The sequence below is a fragment of the Eptesicus fuscus genome, chromosome 23 (assembly GCF_027574615.1).
Source record: "Eptesicus fuscus isolate TK198812 chromosome 23, DD_ASM_mEF_20220401, whole genome shotgun sequence".
In the NCBI taxonomy this organism is placed as follows: Eukaryota; Metazoa; Chordata; class Mammalia; order Chiroptera; family Vespertilionidae; genus Eptesicus; species Eptesicus fuscus.
In genome coordinates this window covers 25,770,232-25,787,515 of record NC_072495.1, presented here as the reverse complement: position 1 = coordinate 25,787,515, position 17,284 = coordinate 25,770,232, and the positions used below count along the sequence as shown (strand labels likewise).

General features: G+C 50.5%; 1 protein-coding gene across 1 annotated transcript in view; it reads right to left on the bottom strand.

Moving 5' to 3' along the window:
* Window positions 1–15,146, bottom strand: part of LIMK2 (LIM domain kinase 2) — a 51,371-nt gene extending 36,225 nt beyond the window's left edge. Inside the window, exons 1-2 of the mRNA XM_008142405.3 lie at window positions 15,026–15,146; window positions 3,512–3,611 (exon numbers count right to left, since the gene is read on the bottom strand). Of these exons, the coding sequence (XP_008140627.1) occupies window positions 3,512–3,611; window positions 15,026–15,041 (116 nt within the window). The 5' untranslated portion in view covers window positions 15,042–15,146. The remainder of the gene's footprint in view (window positions 1–3,511; window positions 3,612–15,025) is intronic.
* Window positions 15,147–17,284: the final 2,138 nt, after the last annotated feature.

The window sequence follows — 17,284 nt, the reverse complement described above, 5'->3', positions numbered from 1 at the left end:
TCCATTCAATATCCAGCCCCACCCTGTGATTAGGAAAACAAAGGTGTGGGGGGCGGGGAGAAGAAAAGTCATTTCCTTTATTGTAACTATAGCCCAGCTGGGTAAGAGCAAGGCTGAAAGGAAGTCGTGGAGAATGAATATCTTTGGGAGAATGAAGGGTGAGGGTCCTGCTTCTAACAGAGAATCACAGGTGAGCTGGGGTGGAAGACGTGTTAAAAGTCCATTCAGGCTGATGCTTCATGCTCCTCGTAACCCAGGTTACTTCTGGAGTCAGACAACACAGTCCTTCCTCCCATTTGGGCAAAAGTCAAGTGGGCTCCAAAGCAGCCTTTCTCCCCGGTGCAAATGACCAGGCTCTGAAGTCATTCAGTTTGTGAGGGAAGGCAGGCTCAGGAGTGGGGAGATATGCTCCTTCAATAGTGCTGGATTAGGGGGAATCTGTCCTTGAGGCAACGTTGTAAACAGAAGACAATCTGGATGCTCTACTTCCAGACTGAGGCATGATCTCTGCCTTAATTATGCAAGGGTAGCTCAAAGTTAACCTTAATCCCGGAGGTTCCACATCAGATGACAAATAAGTGTGTATGTAATAAGAAAAATAAATACATGAATGTTAAGTAGACACACACAATATAAAGTAACAGCTTCTGATTAAGAGTTTTCTATGTATCAGGTGCTATGCTAAGCACTTTATATAGGGTTACCACATCTAACCTTCCCCAACAATTTTGTGGAATGAGTACTATTCTCTCTCTCTCTTTTTAAAAAAAATATATTTTTTATTGATTTCAGAGAGTGACAGGGAGAGAGATAAAAACATCGATGAGAGAGAATTGCTGATTGGCTGCTCCCTGCACTCCCCCTACTGGGGATCAAGCCCACAACGTGGGCAAGTGCCCTGACCAGGAATCAAACCATGACCTCCTGGTTCATAGGTCGACGCTCAACCACTGAGCCAACCACACCAGCTGGGCATGAGTATTATTCTTAGTCCCATTTTATAGATGAGGTGCCTGAAGCTCAGGGAAGTCACCTAAGGCCAGTTAATAAATTGCAAAGCCAGGATTTGAAATCAGACCGTCTCATCCATAGCCTGCACTCTGATCTACCATGGTAACGTGCCTTACATGTTTATGCACATGTATTTGTGTGTGTGTCTCTCCTCACACACGGTTCTATCTGACAAGCTAGCATCTGATCAGACCTACAAATAACCCAAGACTTCAGTTCTAAGGCCAGCTCCTGTCATCCATGGCCTGTTTGTAGAACTCCTTTTTTGTCTTTTTAGTGTGAGGCCTCTCATCTCTGATATGAAAGGGGGAGCATCATACAGTAGGTGGTCCCTTCTAGTTCTTAAGTTCTTTAGCTATAGGAGAATCCAAAACTCCAAAGATTAGCTTCCCTAATTTTTGGAGTTTTTGGTCTTGCTTATTTTGGACAGGAAATAGTCATACACATAGGAAAACAGCAAGGACAAATACGACCTTATGGGTTCGATGCCAAGGCAAGTCCTGGCCTGGGAACTCAGGTTCTGATGTTGCTCTTTAGCCTCAGGTCTAAAACCAAAGGGCCGGCCCAAGGCTTTATCTATTAGGTCCTTGATGGCTCTGACATTCTGCTCCTGTCTCACTGAAAGGCAGAGTCAAGGTACAATCCACTTCCCTGAGAGCAAGCGGAGGAGGAACCCAGGCTATTAGATCCGGAGAAGACTGGAGAGCTCTGAGTTAGAGCTGAAAGGGCAGGAAAATGCTGGTTCCCCTCCAACTCTTCCAGAGGCCGGAGCTCCCCGGGCTAACCCCCCACGTAGTTCCCGGTGGAGGCAAGCGCTTAAAGGTCAATTAGATTACTTGATATCAGCACGTCTGTGGGTGCTGGAATTCAGAGCGCGTGGTGCCTGTCTGGTCTGTCTCATTCTGAGGATGTGAGCACTCCCCACGGCTTCAGACCACGGGGCCACACATGCCCACCCAGCTTCCGAGGAGAAATGACTGCAGGCCGGGCACTGTTTTGTGTTCTGGAGGATGCAAAGACGAGCTCCCACTCTTGCGGATTCTAACCTCACAGGGGAAAGGAACGACCGTTCAGTGGGCGCCCTTGCCATGTATTATTTCAAGTCTGAGATAGATTGTTAACATCTGTATTTTCCTGAGGAGAAAACGGAGCCTTGGACAGCAGGAACAAATCTGACTTCAAAGTTTCTGTTATTTTCAAGAAACTGAGCTGTCTTTGAACAATAAGAGCTACAGTGAAGTTAATAACAAAAAGCAGGAGAGGATAATCAGCAACCCCCCAAGGAGCAGAAGACAGTAACCCAGTAGTCAGGACCTGACTAATAGTCACAAAGTCTGGCAAGCTAAAGATAACATCTTTTTAAAATATATATACATATGTATATATTTTATTGTTTTCAGAGAGGAAGAGAGAGAGAGACATCAATGATGAATCATTGATTGGATGCCTCCTGCACGCCCTCCTCTGGGGTTGAGTCCGAAACCGTTCATGTGCCCCAACCAGGCATTGAACCTTGACCTCCTGGTTCATAGGTCTACGTTCAACTACTGAGCCATGCTGGCTGGGCTAAAGATAACATCTTGACCTAAGTTATATTTCAGCTCCTGAGCCCTAAGGTGGAACAACCCCCTGCCTGCTTTTCCATGAGACCAGACAGAGGGACCTAGAAAAGACCTCAGAACTGTCCTTAAGACGAAGAAATGACTTATTACCCTTACTTCGCTTTTGACCAATCCGCTCCCAGCATGACCCCAATCCCTAACCCACAGGTGTCTTGTGATTTTGCCCTATATAATCTGTACCCTACATCCTAGCGGGGAGTCGGGTCTTTAGAGCATCAGCTCCTCATCTCCATATTGCCCCATTCAATCTTAAAGCTATCTCTTTCTTTCTATACTGCAAGCTCCTTTTCGTTTCTTTGGGACAGTAAAAAAAATGCTCATGCAACAAAAAACAAAAAGCAGGAAACGAGGCGGGCAGCCTGCTGTGAAGAAGAGCTGGCTTTGCCAACTGCCCTCAAAACAACCCTGAGGCACCTGCATAATCAGAAGTGTAGCCATGGGCCTCAGTTTCCTCACCTCAACGGTGAGGGTGGCCCTGGCCAGGTAGCTCGGTTGATTAGAGCATCATCCTGATACACCAAGGTTGCGGGTTCAATCTCTGGTCAGGGCACATACAAGAATCAACCAATAAATGCATAAATAAGTAAAACAAATGGATGTGTGTGTGTGTGTGTGTCTCAAATCAATCAATAAAAACGTTTTTATTCAAGTGAGAATGCTGGGACTCCCTGGAAAGACTTCCTCTCATCCCCCCACCACCTCTAGCTGCCCCTGGCACATTTGTGGCTCTTCCACCTTCACCTTGGCACATCCCTCCCCACCCCTCACCCACTGAAAAGGAAACTTCCAAACCAAAAGCTTGTTTCTGTACATTCCAGGAAATGGAATAATTCCTGGCCTGTAATGCACTGGCAAGACAGGAGGACAGACCCACTTACCTGAAGCACGAGCTGTGCCAGGCTTCGCTGACAGTCCTGTACAACCTCTGGCTTGGAGCAACACGGTCCCCACAGCCCCGACACCGCCAGGCATCCTCACCTGCACACAAAACCAAGCGGGAGGGAGGTTCAGAGGCCGGAAGTACCACGGATGAAGGGACACTGACTCCTACTGTGTGGAATAAGACGCAGTGAACAGATTCTCATACTGAAAGGGTTAACCCAATGTTCGGCCAGATGCACAATTCCCTTTTCTACACGCTCTCGGGAAGCACTGCCTGCTCATCTCCCCAGGGAGAGGGAGTTCATTTTTAAAACATGGTTCTGATTGTTCCTTTTTTCTACTGAAACAAAACCTGCCTTTTCTGGAAGTGTCAGTCCTTGCTTATAGTTCTGAGCGATGAAATGAACAAGGTCTTTTTCTTGTTGGATCAGCCTTTCCTACAACTATTCTCACCCAGCACCCAGAAACGTCTCCTTTCTAGGTTCATCACGGTATTGCCTTTGTCTGTTCCTCCAAAGCCCTGGTTGTGCAGATTTCCCATCACCTAGTCCAGGAGCTCCCGCATTCAACCAACCGCATGGGTCCTCTCGTTGGACCCATGGGTCCTCGCCAAGCTCTACGCTGGAGACGGTTGGATAACGTCATCCCTGCTGCACTGGGATGTACATCCACCGGGAAAAGGAACATCCTTCCACATAGTCACTTTCCACTTAGATGCCCTTTCAGGAGTAGAAGAAAGTGTTATTTTAGTTCGGAGAAAGATGTTATAGTATAGAAGGGAAAGAATAAACATTTAACGAATGCCTCCTATACGCCAAGAATTATGGCAGGCGCTTTCTCATTTCATTCTCAAAAGAATCCCGTGAGGCAGCGGTCATTACACTCATTGAATGGATGGGAGAATTGAAACTTGGGGCCACGGGCGACAGGCCACGGGGCAGATCTAGTATCCCAACCCAGGTCTGGCTCATCGGAAAGCCCACGCTCTTTCCGCCCCACCATGTTAATTCCTCCTCGTTCCACTTAGGGGAGCCAGGAAAGTCTTTGTAGGGGAAGCGGACACTTGAGCTGAGCCTTGAAAGATGGGGAAGATTTACCAAAGGCTGAGAGAGGGTGGGGAAGGGCTGTGTAGGCTGAGGTATTAGTGTGGACAATAGCAGAACTGGTCCATGTCCCTCCAAAAAGGACAAAACACAATACGCCTGGTGTGGCTCGGCTGCCAACTTCTTGAAATAAAGAGGGCAGCTGAGATCAAGCCGTGGTACCTTACTGAGCCCTAGAAAGCGGGACAAGGTTGTTACAAGACTCCCTTGTGCTCTGTGTGTGTGCAGCTTTGTTCTCTCCGGGTAACTCCAGACTGTCACAGGCACAGGGGCCGTAAATAGACAATGCCCGGCTCCGGGCATTTCAAGATTGGTCAGCAGCATTGGGGGCAGCCAGGGCCTAGACAGCTGTCCTCATAGCCCAGAGGAGAACTGAACTCGCTGGCAGAAGGCTTTAGAACCCTTCCCCACCTGCTCCTTTCCTCCAGTTCCCCGGTGATGGGATATACAGGCCCATCGCCTCCAGGATCTCAACTTCTCAGACTCTCCTGAGGGGCCTTTTTGGTCTTTGGGTGGGAGAGGCCAGAGAGCGCACCATCACCCTCACAGACCCCAAAGCAGAAAGTCTGAGAGACTCATTCAAATGAGTTACGGACGGGGGATGGCCGGGGGTGAGAAAGGGAACTGGTGAAGGAGGGTTTTGGATGAACACAGACATCCAAAGGAACCTCCCACGTTCTGGAGGTACGAGCTGGAAACATTTCTGGAACAATTACATGGAAGGGCTTTGAGAACTGCCGCCCCACCCCAGCAAATCTCATTATGTTAAGCCACACCTTGCTTCTTGTTTTTAATTTTTAACCCAAAAGTAATAAGTCTCTAACCTGACCACCCACTGACTCAACAATTCAGTATCTTGGCTCGGAATGACTTCTGGCTGTTCCCAAAATGCAAAAAGGACCAGGACTTTGTATGATGAGGATCTTCGAGAGAGAACTTGTTATTGCTACACCCTCCAGAGCCCGCCCTGCTTTCTCCGGTCTGGAGGAATTCGAAGCCATTTAACACTTAAGTAGCACCTGCTCTGTGCTAGGCACCTCGGGCACAAAAGTCAAGATTTCTCTAACAACAACAACCAAGACCTCCGCTCCCTCCTCTCATGTTTACCTGGTTTCACCTCCCCAATGTCTCTCCCATCTTTCCCTGACCTAGTGCAGGTCTTTGGCTTCTCTTCCCCTGTGTGCAGCCGGTTTATCCCGACTACCCAACGTCTACAGAGCACAGGCTCAACTTAGCGGGCACTGCTGTCCTGCACTCCATCCTATTCCCCCTCTCGGGAGATGTGCACTTTCAGTGATCTCCACCATCACTCCTTTCTCCATTAGCTCCTTCCAATGATCACTTACACAAGTTCAAGTCTTCACCATTAAAAAAAAAAAGTAGATCCCGCCTTAACGGGTTTGGCTCAGTGGATAGAGCATCGGCCTGCAGACTGAAGAGTCCTAGGTTCAATTCTGGTCAAGGGCACATGCCTGGGTTGTGGCTTGATCCTCAGTAGGAGGCGAGCAGGAGGCAGCCATCAACGATTCTCTCTCATCATTGATGTTTCTCTCTCTCTCCCCCTCTGAAATCAATAAAAATATATTTTTTTAAAAGTGGATCCCATCTTCTCCTCTATCTACCATATTCGCTTTCCTCTTCACAGCCACACACATTAAAAAGCTGTCTACACAAAACTGCCCTCATTTCCTCACTTCCTACTTACCGCACAAACCGCCACAACCTGACTTCCACCTCCACCATTTCTCAGAAACTGTCTCACCAAAGTCAACAGTGACCGCTTATTGCTAAATCCAGTGGACACGCTTCAGTCATTCTTTAAGCAAATATTTACTGCATGCCACCTATGTGTCTAACACTGTGCTGCGAACAAAAGTGAGATTAAGCAGCAGATATCGAACAATAACATAATTATTTTAATTATGATTGGGGCAAGTGGTGTGAAGACCACATCAAGTTCTTAACTAGGAAAACGGGGTTAGGGTAGAGCAAACACATATTCCTCCAGGGAGCAATTTCCAAGCTGAGCTCTAAAGAATGAATATAAATTATGGAGGCAATGCAAAAAAGGAGGAGGGAAGGATTACACTGGAGACTGGGACGTGCAAAGGTCCTGAGGCAGGAACACCAACTCCTCACACATCATTACAGTTGGCTCTTGTTAGCTCTGAAGGACTGAGGGAACCAAGACCTGCCCCTGGCCTACCACAGTCCCTCATTAACATTTTCTTTTCTCATTAACATTTATGGAGGGAACGAATGGCCCTCCGCAAAGTGGCCCCAAAGAAGCTTTATTTCTCATCATCCCTTACGAAGGGGTGCTCTAGTCACATCTTGACCTATTTTCTACTCCTGCCACTCACATTCATGTTCTTGCATCCTAACATTCACACCTCAAGGCTTTCTGTGTTTGGAATACTTTACCAACCTTTCCCCCTTAATCAAACTTCCATCCTTCCTTGGTGGTCCCCCAAAGGCAGGCAGAGTTTGTTTCATGTTGCCTACACCTAGTCTATATAATTGGTTCTGTAATTACAGTGCATTATGTTTTTCTGTCTCCCTCAGCTCCTCCCTCTCTGTCCCCTTCCCGCCAGCTCAAAGGGGCAAAGATCACATTCTGAAGATCTTTAGATCTCCAGGGCCTCGCATAAAGCCTGGGACAGTACAGACAACCCTTTGTGCGGTGAATCCCACGGAAAAGTTGGACCCACCTGTCAACTATAAAGGTACGGTCTAAAGATAAGCTCCAATGGTCAACAGGGATGATTTCACTGGAATAAGTGCTCTGAGCCCTAGCCGGTTTGGCTCAGTGGATAGGGCGTTGGCCTGAGGACTGAAAGGTCCTAGGTTCGATTCCAGTCAAGGGCACATGCCTGGGTTGTGGGCTCCATCCCCAGTGCAGGAGGCAGCCGATCAATGATTCTCTCATCCTTGATGTTTCTATCCCTCTTTCCCTCTCCCTTCCTTTCTGAAAATCAATAGAAATATATTTTCAAAAATAGAAATAAGTAAGTGCTCTGACTCCCAGGGTGACTACCTACAGGTGAAGTCTTATCAGATTGTACTCGAGCAAAGATATTTACCCAGAGCCTTTGACCTCCCGAGCCCAAACACTCATCAAGAGAATACTCTTGGAATTTTCAGCTCCCTTGCAGCCCTGAAAGTCGATGATCCTAACTCTTTTACAACCTTTATTCTAGGAAATGTAAGATAAATATAATAACACAACGTTTATGGAGAGTCCCGTGAGGCCGAACGGAAGACCGATCCAGATTCCAGTCCAGTCGGCCTGGGACATTCTTCGGTGGTCGGCAAACCTCGGCTCGCAAGCCACATGCGGCTCTTTGGCCCCTTGAGTGTGGCTCTTCCACAAAATACCACAGCCTGGGCAAGTCTGTTTTGAAGAAGTGGCGTTAGAAGAAGTTGAAGTTTAAAAAATGTGGCTCTCAAAAGAAATTTCAGTCGTTGTCCTGTTGATATTTGGCTCTGTGGACGAATGAGTTTGCCGATCACTGCTAGGAAAATGCCTCATTGTACCAGGCTGTTCACCCGCTCCTTTTATTGTGTTTGCCTCTCATATTTGCGGACTTATCAACAGTGGCTACTGATTGTCAGAGTCCAGAAAGGAAGCTTAAGTAAATGTCCCCAGCAGCCTCAAACAATAAGGAGGTGGGGGGGGGGGGGCTTATTAGGTGCTTAATAATCAGAAAACTGTGCCTTGATTATGGGAACTTGTTGCTTTTAGGAAGTGGTAAATGTTTCATGCAAACAAGGTTAAAAACGGCAACAAATGGCTCATTACAGAGGGTCTTACCTTCCGGACCTTTTGGATACTGGTATAAAATATACTCAGTTTACATACACCTCTCTCTCCCAGCTTAATAAATAATTGGTGATGTGCCCCTCTAACAATCTGGGAATCCATGGGCAGGCACTAGGATGGCAGGATGGTTAAGATTGGAATGGTCTTTAAAAATCCTCTACTCTAATCCAACCCTTTCATTTTTTTCTGGAAGAAAAATGGGCTTAGAGAAGGAGAATCACATTTCCTAACCATCAGAAAACGGGTCTGGGAGGGGCTCAAAAGGGTCTGAGGCTACCAGATCAGTTGCAGTTTTATTCCCCTTGCAGCCTCAGACAAGGTAAGACTTGCTCAAGACCACACAGTCATTCAGCGGCAGGGCTCGGCCCGGTACCCCAGCTCAGGGGCAGTGCCAGTTCCCACAAGACCCTCACATTCACCTTAATCTTGGTCTAAGAGCTGGGCTTCTGCAAACTAGTCCTTTTCAGACTTCCAAGTGGTGAGAAATCCCCGAGGCCGGAGAGCTCACGAGACCAGAAAGCCTGGCCTGAACCAACATGCACAGATCCGATCCTTTCATTTGAGAAAAATCTTTGGTGCTTCTCATATTCCACTAAACAATGAGAACCAGGAACAACACCCAGCCAATTCAGGGCAGCACAAAACAACAAGCAGGGTCACCGCTGTGCCCCCTGGGAACTGGCAGGTCAGCTGTATAAACCCCACTCGTTCCGGGATACAGCAGGAAAGCAGAGGGGCAGGGGCAGCCACCGGTGGGGAACGGCCGAGAGAGAAAACACCCCATTTTCATGCTACCAACGAGAAAGACTTAACAGTAATGATTAACGTTTCTCTAGACACTCTGCCGTCTCCCAAAGGGTTTTCCTCCTCCCTACCTTACCAATATTGCCCAAGGGAGTGTCTAAGGGAAAAAAAGATTAGATGATTTTTAAAAAAATTTTTTTTTAGGAGCTCCTGCACTTCTCTGGACCTGAGAGTCTTCCCTCATAAAAGGAGGGATCGAATGATTCCTCCGGCTCTGAGAGCCTGCGGCACCAAACCAGGGGCCTCTCGTGGTTCAGGTGAAGAAGGCACAGACAGGCATCTCAGAAGGTTTCGTTCTTGCTGCTGTTCTCGTCGGCCCTTTCGCTTATTAGGGGACATGTGTAAGGGGCCAAGCAGAAGAACTGGACTTAGACCCAGGTCTGAAACTTGGCTGTGTCCCTGGGCAAACCATTTAACCTCTCTGAGCCTGTCTCTTAATCCCTAAAAAGAGGGTAACGAGAGGATTACGAGAAAGAATGTCATAAAGTATGTGAAAATACCTCCCACACTTGCCGGGCACTTAGCTGGCAACTGAATTGTGAGCAGCTTTTCTTCCGTCTTCCATGTGTATTTAGGGGCTTGGCCGGGGAAAAGGTTGAGCTGACAACACTCACGGCCAAACTCTGAAGGGAATGTTTTCAGAACAAATTCAGAAAACGTTTTCTATGTGCCCATGTGCAAGACACCGACTAGGGCACACACTGCGGGGGGCCCGTGGTGAGTACTCCTGGGGTGTGAGGGACAAAGGTATGCAGAAATAACCCACGTCAGAGAGGGACGAACCAGGTGCTGGCGGGCAGGGCAAGCTCGGTGGAGTAATAAGATACTGGGTAGAGAAACAAACAAGACAGATGGTTCTTACGGCTTTTGGGCCACTCAGGTTCTCCCTCCCAACCACACGTTTACTGAGCTGTGAGTGAGTTGGCAATTTCTTATCTGGAGGAAGGCCTACAAAGAATCTCTATCAGAGAACCGATTAACCAATGCATCTATTCCCAGACAGCAGTGCTCTACCCATTCTCAATGATGGGGGGTTGGGTGGGGGGGGAGAATCCCAACTACTTTGAGTCCTGATTATGTGCCAGGCAGTGTCCTAAGCCCTGTGCAAGCATGAATTAATCGAATATAAAGGTCCCTTGAGGTAAGGACTGGTATTGAAGAACTATTATTGTTCCCATTTTACTGAAGAGGAAACGAAAATGCTCAATTAACAAGTGTTAGAGCTGGGATGAGACCACAGGTCTGCTAACTCCCAAGTCTATGTACTTGACTACATTTTAGACTTTCTTTCCCGAAAAATAAATTATAAGTAGGAGCTGCCGAAACAGAATCAATCCCAGGATGGACGCTCAAGGTACACTTGAATAGAACCAAGCAATGGTTTCATGTGCTAGCTACTGTTGGATATAAATTAATAGGTAAAAAAAAATCTAATTCTCGCTACTGTATAAAGAAAGGTCAAGAGTAAGAAAAAGGATAGACTTGTAAGAGACTGCTACAGCTGCAGGTCTTCTCACTGAAACGCTAAAGCGATGCCCTCCCCTCGCTAATTTGTTCCTGAAACTTAGCCCCCTCCAGGCTGTCCTGATCAGAAGCTAGCCCTGCGCTGGGAATCAACCCAGCCTCCAAAAGATGCATCCTTGTGGAGAGTTTAATGCAGCCCCTTGAACATGATGGGTTTCTATGCAGCTTTAAAACCTTATAGTCTTCTTGAACCCTACCTGGACCCCTCCATCACATACCCAGAGCTATTCAAGTCACCCTGCCCTGCCCCTGACATGAGGCATTTCCTACTGGTCAGTGCCTTCTTCTCCATTCCTATCACTAGCACCCCAGCTCAGGGCCCACTGGATCCACCTCCAGATTAGTGCCCGTCCTTATTCTTGTCCAATTCATTCTGCCTATCTATGCCAGATTGATAGTTTAAAAACCAATGCCCTAATCATGACTCTTCCTACCTCTAAACCTACGGTCTCTACTGCAGACTGGAAAATTCCACAAGCCTAGCATTAAAACACTCCAGTCTGGCTTCAGCCACCCTCCCAGCCTTACCTTCCACTTCCCATGACTCCCCCACCTCCCCATCCTTGCCTCTGCCACATGGATCAATTCACCATCCTTTGTGAAGACCTTGAAACTTGCCCCGCTTTGACTCCTACTCCAGTTTCTTCCCCACCAGGATACTAACTCCCCCCCCCCCTTTTTTTTTTAAATATGTTTTTACTGATTTCAGAGAGGAAGGAAGAGGGAGAGAGAGATGGAAACATCAATGATGAGAATCACTGATTGGCTGCCTCCTGCATGCCCCCTACTGGGGATCGAGCCCGCAACCCAGGCATGTGCCCTTGACTGGAATCGAACCTGAGACCCTTCAGTCCACAGGCTGACGCTCTAACCACTGAGCCAAACCAGCTAGGGCGCTGTCCTCCGCCCCACCCCCCCCCAACCCCTTTTTTAAGATTTCTCAATCTTACCTCCTTAAAGAAGCATTCCCTAACCAGATCTGGTAGCCATTCTGGAGACCTTGCTGGTCTTCAAATATGCCAAGCACACTTCCTGGCTTAGGGCCTTGACTCATTCTTTTATTCTGTCTAAAATGTTCTTCCCCCAGATGTTCAAATGGCTCAAGTCCTTGCTTCCTTTCTCTGCTCAGATGTCACTGACCAGAGAGGCTTCCCTGACCTCCCACCGCTCCTATGTCCTTATCTTACTTTATTTCTCTTCGGAGCATTTATCCCTGACCTCCGATATTCATATAGTTCATTATTGTCCACCTCTCCCCACCAGAATTCGAGGGAAGGGATTTGGTCTATTTCGTCCCCTAAGCACCTCCCAGGGCCTAGAAGTGCTTGGCAGACAGTAGGAATTCAATATATATTTATAGAATAACGAATAGAGTTCTCCCTCACCTCTGAAATGCCATAATGTGATCACATACGGGCTTTATATAGCTTGTCTTTTCTTTTTCCCCAGAGAAAAGGGGGCCTGGGGACAAGTTCAGGGGTTTGCCAGGGCTGAACTGCCCATTGCCGCCCTGGTTGCAAGCCTCCGGGGGTGCCTTAGAGTTGAGGAGATGATGCCTGTGGGGGAGGGGAAAGGCATGCTCCTGGGAGGGAGCGTGCGCTATACAGCTTGTCGCGATTTGTCTGTGTGGGTTTTTTTCCCCCCCTTCATTACGCTAAGCAGACAGGGAATTTCTCAAAGGCACAAATCACATATTTATTTCTACAAATATTTGTTAAGGGCTCACGGCGTGCCAGACTCTGCGTGTCTCCAGCAGCCTGGAATATTACAAAGGGAACAGGTAAGTCCTAGGTCAGTCTTGGCTCTGCCGCTAGTGGAGTGACCCTGGACAGATGCATTTTCATCCCTGAGCCTCAGTTTCCTCCTCTGTAAAACGAGGAGAGTTACACGATCTCTAGCTCTCCCTGGCTCTAGCATCTGTTACCGTGTAGGCGAGGGAACACTTGTCCCGGCCCAGTGCCTGGGACCTCACAGGCACTCGGTAAATATTGGATTTCGTCGTTGCTGCTTCTCCTGTTACACAGCAATCGGAGTTGTCTTGAGACAGCTTGGCCAGAACCAGGGAAAGGTGAAGTCCCACTTCCTTCTCTGACGCCCCGTGAAGCTCGTTCTGGTGTTTGTGTGAGAGAGAGAGAGAGGATGAAGCACTCCATTTCCAGCTGGGAAATATGAACTCCGGCCACTGCCTCTTAGCTGGCGATGGAACCTGGAGGTGGTTTCTGCGCCGTAGTCTCCTCACCCATAAAAAAGCCAGACTGGCTTTCTCTCAGCTCTTCAAAGGTACTCCATGCCTTCCTGCCTCGGGGCCTTTTTACGCTGTCCCTTCTGCCTGGAATGTCCTTTGCCCTTCCTTTGCTGGACGAATTTCTACGGAGTCTCAGGGGGGAGCATCAACTTGCTTTTAAAGAGAAGCATTCCCCAGCCACTCTCCTCAGCCCAGGTGCATGCTTATCCCCTCGCTGTGTAACTTCAGCTATTGTAGCACGTATCTCCATTGCTACCCCGATTACTGACAGTCCACCTCTAGGACTGTCAGCACCACACGCCAGGCCCGTGTCTGTGCACTTCATCACTCTGCTCCCCCGTGCTCGGCTGAGCGCATGCATGGCACAGAAACAGCCAGCAAGTATTCTGGCGGCAGAGCGTATAAACGAATGCACCAGAGGCTTTTCGTTCACTCAGAGGACACCTAACCGACACGTGCACGCCAAGATCTTTCACGTTTCTAAGAATCGAGGTGCAAGACAGGGAGCCTATGTCACACAGAGGTTAGAAAAAGTCATAGAAAACCATCTGAGCCCTAGCCGGCTTAGCTCAGAGGACAGAGCACTGGCCTGCCGACGGAAGGGTCCCAGGTTCCATTCCGGTCCCGGGCAAGTAACTCAGATGCAGGCTTGATCCCCAGCCCTGGTCAGGGGTGCATGCGGGAGGCAACATATCGATGTGTCTCTCTCATATCGATGTTACTCTATCTGTCCCTCCCCCTCCCTTCCACTCTCTCTAAAAATCAATGGGAAAGTATCCTCCAGTGAGGATTAACAATAAAATAAAATGTCTTAAAAGAAAGAAAGAAAGAAAATCATTTGAGTTGAAGAACTCTGATATCTAAAAAAAGAAAAGAAATGAAACGGACAGGGTGCATTTCCCCTCCCCTCTCTCTCTCTAGAAGCCAATTCTCAAGAAGGAGGAGAAACCCCCGGCTCCCACGGTGAGGAAGTGACCCACCGGCGGCCTGGTCCTTGCATTCAGGATGGAGGAAGTGACTGTCCACGGGCTGAAAGCCAGGAAGTGGGGGGCAGACATGCAGGACAAGCTCCCGCCTCCACTGTTCCCTCCTGCCGCCTCTAGAAAGCTTCTGGACGCTGACCCTGGGCGACCTGGAGGCCGGGCCACCCACTCAGGTGGCTGGGAAACCCGGGCAACGCAAGTCCCTGGTGCAGGGGGACAGGGAGGGGGGCAGGAAGCTGCAGGGTGGTGTGTGAGGGGACTGGGGGGGAGGGGGGACAGGCAGGCGGTGCTGCAGGCCCAGTACCCCTTCCCCCTTCACCCTTGACAACTCTTCCCTCCAGGAGGTGTTTGGCCACATGTCTTGTCTTAGGCTAAGGGGGAACCCCGAGCCCCAGGGGGCCCCCCTTCCCCAGGGAGGATGCTCCAGTCCCCTTACCGCCAATCCGTGCCTTAACCCCCAAGGGAAGCCCCACTCCCCTATTTCCTGCAAGGAGCCCCAGGCGCCGGCGGCGAGAAGCTTGGAGCCCCTCGGGAAGTCATACCCGCCTCCATTTCCCACAGAAAACCCAGACCCCGGGGTAACTTTCCATCCCCTCTTAACTGCCCCGAACCCCCAGATTCCCGTGCTCCCCACACCTCACAAACCCCCCACTCCACGGGAACCCAGGCCCCTCGGCTTCCTCTGAAAGGTGTGAACTGGGGGATCTGCGGGCGCGAAGTGCGGCTACAAGCTGGCCCCCTGCGGAGCCAGCACCCCTTCCCCCGGGGTCCTCCACCCGCGGCAGCCGCCCCACCCGCCCGCCTGCCCCGGGGAGCCCTCCGTCTCCAGCGCCCCGAGTCCCCCAGTCCCACCACCTCCGGGTCTTCGGGGAGCGCTGTGCTCGCTCCCCCAATTCTCCTCCTAAGGAGCCCGAACGAACGCGTGGGGGTCCCCTCAGCCCGAACCCCCGAGAGGCCGCCGGCTCCCCTCAGGCGCCCGGGCCCGGCTGCCGAGAGAGAGGCGGACAGGACGGCGCGGCCCTTCTTACCCGCCGGCGCGGCCATGGTCCCGGGGCGCGGAAGTGCGGAGGAAGGGGCGGGGGCCGCAGGCGCTCTTCTCGGCGCCCGCTGTAGCCTCAGGCGCGGGAGGACCTTGGCCCCGGGCGCGAGCAGGATGCACCGCCTACGGCGCCCCGGGAGGACCAAACCGCACCTGGCACCCGGACCCGCCCGCCGACGCCCCGCCCCGCACTGGCCCCGCCCCGCACTGGCCCCGCCCCGCACTGGCCCCGCCCCGCACTGGCCCCGCCCCGCACTGGCCCCGCCCCCTGGCTCGAAGGCGGCCCTAGCGCCCCCTAGTGCGAGCGGCTCCCTCCGTGGGTGCCGGAGCTGGTCAAGACGTTGCAGCAGCGCGGGCGGGAGGCCGCAACAGAGGACTCAGCCCATTTTACAGATGGGGACTGCTGAGGACCAGAGGATACTATCTCTCGACTACCTCGAAATGGCACAGCCCACGAGGAGCTGAGCTGGGGTGGGGACCCAGGTCTCCTGACTCTCAAACACTCCTGGAATCAAGAATAGGAATATGGAGAAAATAGGTCTACCCCATACACGAGCTTTGGGGGAGGGGGGTTAAGCGTGGACTTTCTTTAGAAGCTTCCAGCTCAGAGAAGCCACTTCTCTGCGCCACTCTGGATAAACAGACACCCAGTAGATAATGGGGGTGGGTGCAACCGCCACTCCAGGGTCAGGTCCTTAGCCAGACCAAAGAGGGGTATAAATGAACTCAGCACATCCGAGCTTCCCATTTTTTTCAAGGCAAACCAAGAATCCAGATGTTTAGGTGAAACTTTCCACTTTTTTTAAATGTTGGGAACATGAAGTTCTACAAACGCCATGTAGGCCAAAGGAAACACACCTGTCTACTGGATCTGTCCTGCAGGCTCCTCTTTTTGGAGGAGAGAGCACTGGACCAGGAGTTAGGACAGCAGACCGGCTTCTGGCAGCTGCTAGCTGGCTGAGGGGCCTTGAGAGCCACTGAGCCACGCTACTAATCAACTTGATCACTATGAGGTCAAAGTGTAAGCGGGAGAAAAGAGCTCCATTCTGAGAGATGACCTGTAGCTCTAGCACAGTGGTCGGCAAACTCATTGGTCAACAGAGCCAAATATCAACAGTACAACGATTGAAATTTCTTTGGAGAGCCAGATTTTTTAAACTTAAGCTTCTTCTAACGCCACTTCTTCAAAATAGACTCGCCCAGGCCATGGTATTTTGTGGAAGAGCCACACTCAAGGGGCCAAAGAGCCGCATGTGGCTCGAGAGTCGCGGTTTGCCGACCACGGTGGCTCTAGTGTGCTGGGAAGCCTGAGGCTGGGCCAGGTTTGTGACCTCACCATCTTCCATCTCCCGCTCTGCTACCGAGGAGCTTCCGCGGAGCGGCACACCTGTGCTGGGGCAGGCCACCTGCCCTGCCACAGAGCATGCAGAAAGCTGCTGACCGTGAGTCATGTCTGTCCCCCGGCTCTGATGGGCCACAAGCTGAGCTCCGTGCGGCAGCCTGCGAGCTTAGGAATTCCACATACTTGTCAGGACCAGTGCTGCCTGTCAGACAGGTCACCCCTGGGGCAGGGCTATGGAGGAGGCCAGGCCTCCAGCCTACTTCTCGATGGCTGTTTGAAGACTTTTGTCTTCAGTGTGACACTCCCAAAGCCACACAGGTGCTTTCCAGGGGCCAGACCAGTGTGACTACTCCCTAACCCATCCCCCAAACCGCATGACCCAGATAAGAAGTCCACAGCTCACAGTAATGTAAAACCATTTAATTCTAAATCAAATCACTTTCACAACAGTGAAAATTAGCAACTGGTCAAGGTGTGCCACTGTACATGGTATCATTTTCTGTCTGTGGTTGGGACCTGGTCCTGATCCGCAAAGGCGGCAGGAGTAATGGAGACTAAGAACATAGAAAACACACACAAAAGAAAGGAAAACGGCCTTGGCCGGGGGGGGGGGGGGGGGGGGGGGGGGAGGTGGTGAGCCTGCAGAGGGGTTGTGGGAAGGGGGCTCCCTATCAGGGCTGGGCCAGCAGTCCCAAATCAGCTCTCCTGCCCCAGCTCCTGGCAGAGGATGAGTGGGGACCTAGAAGATTAAAAATCAAAGGGCAGGTAGCCAACCTGGCTTTGCCAACAGGTTCCTGGGATACCTTTGCCGGTAGAGCTCATCTGGGCTCACTTCCCTTAAGAGTCCCAAGTGATTATACTTTTGCTTGGAGAGCTTTCCTGACTCACTCCATTTGATTAGAGAGT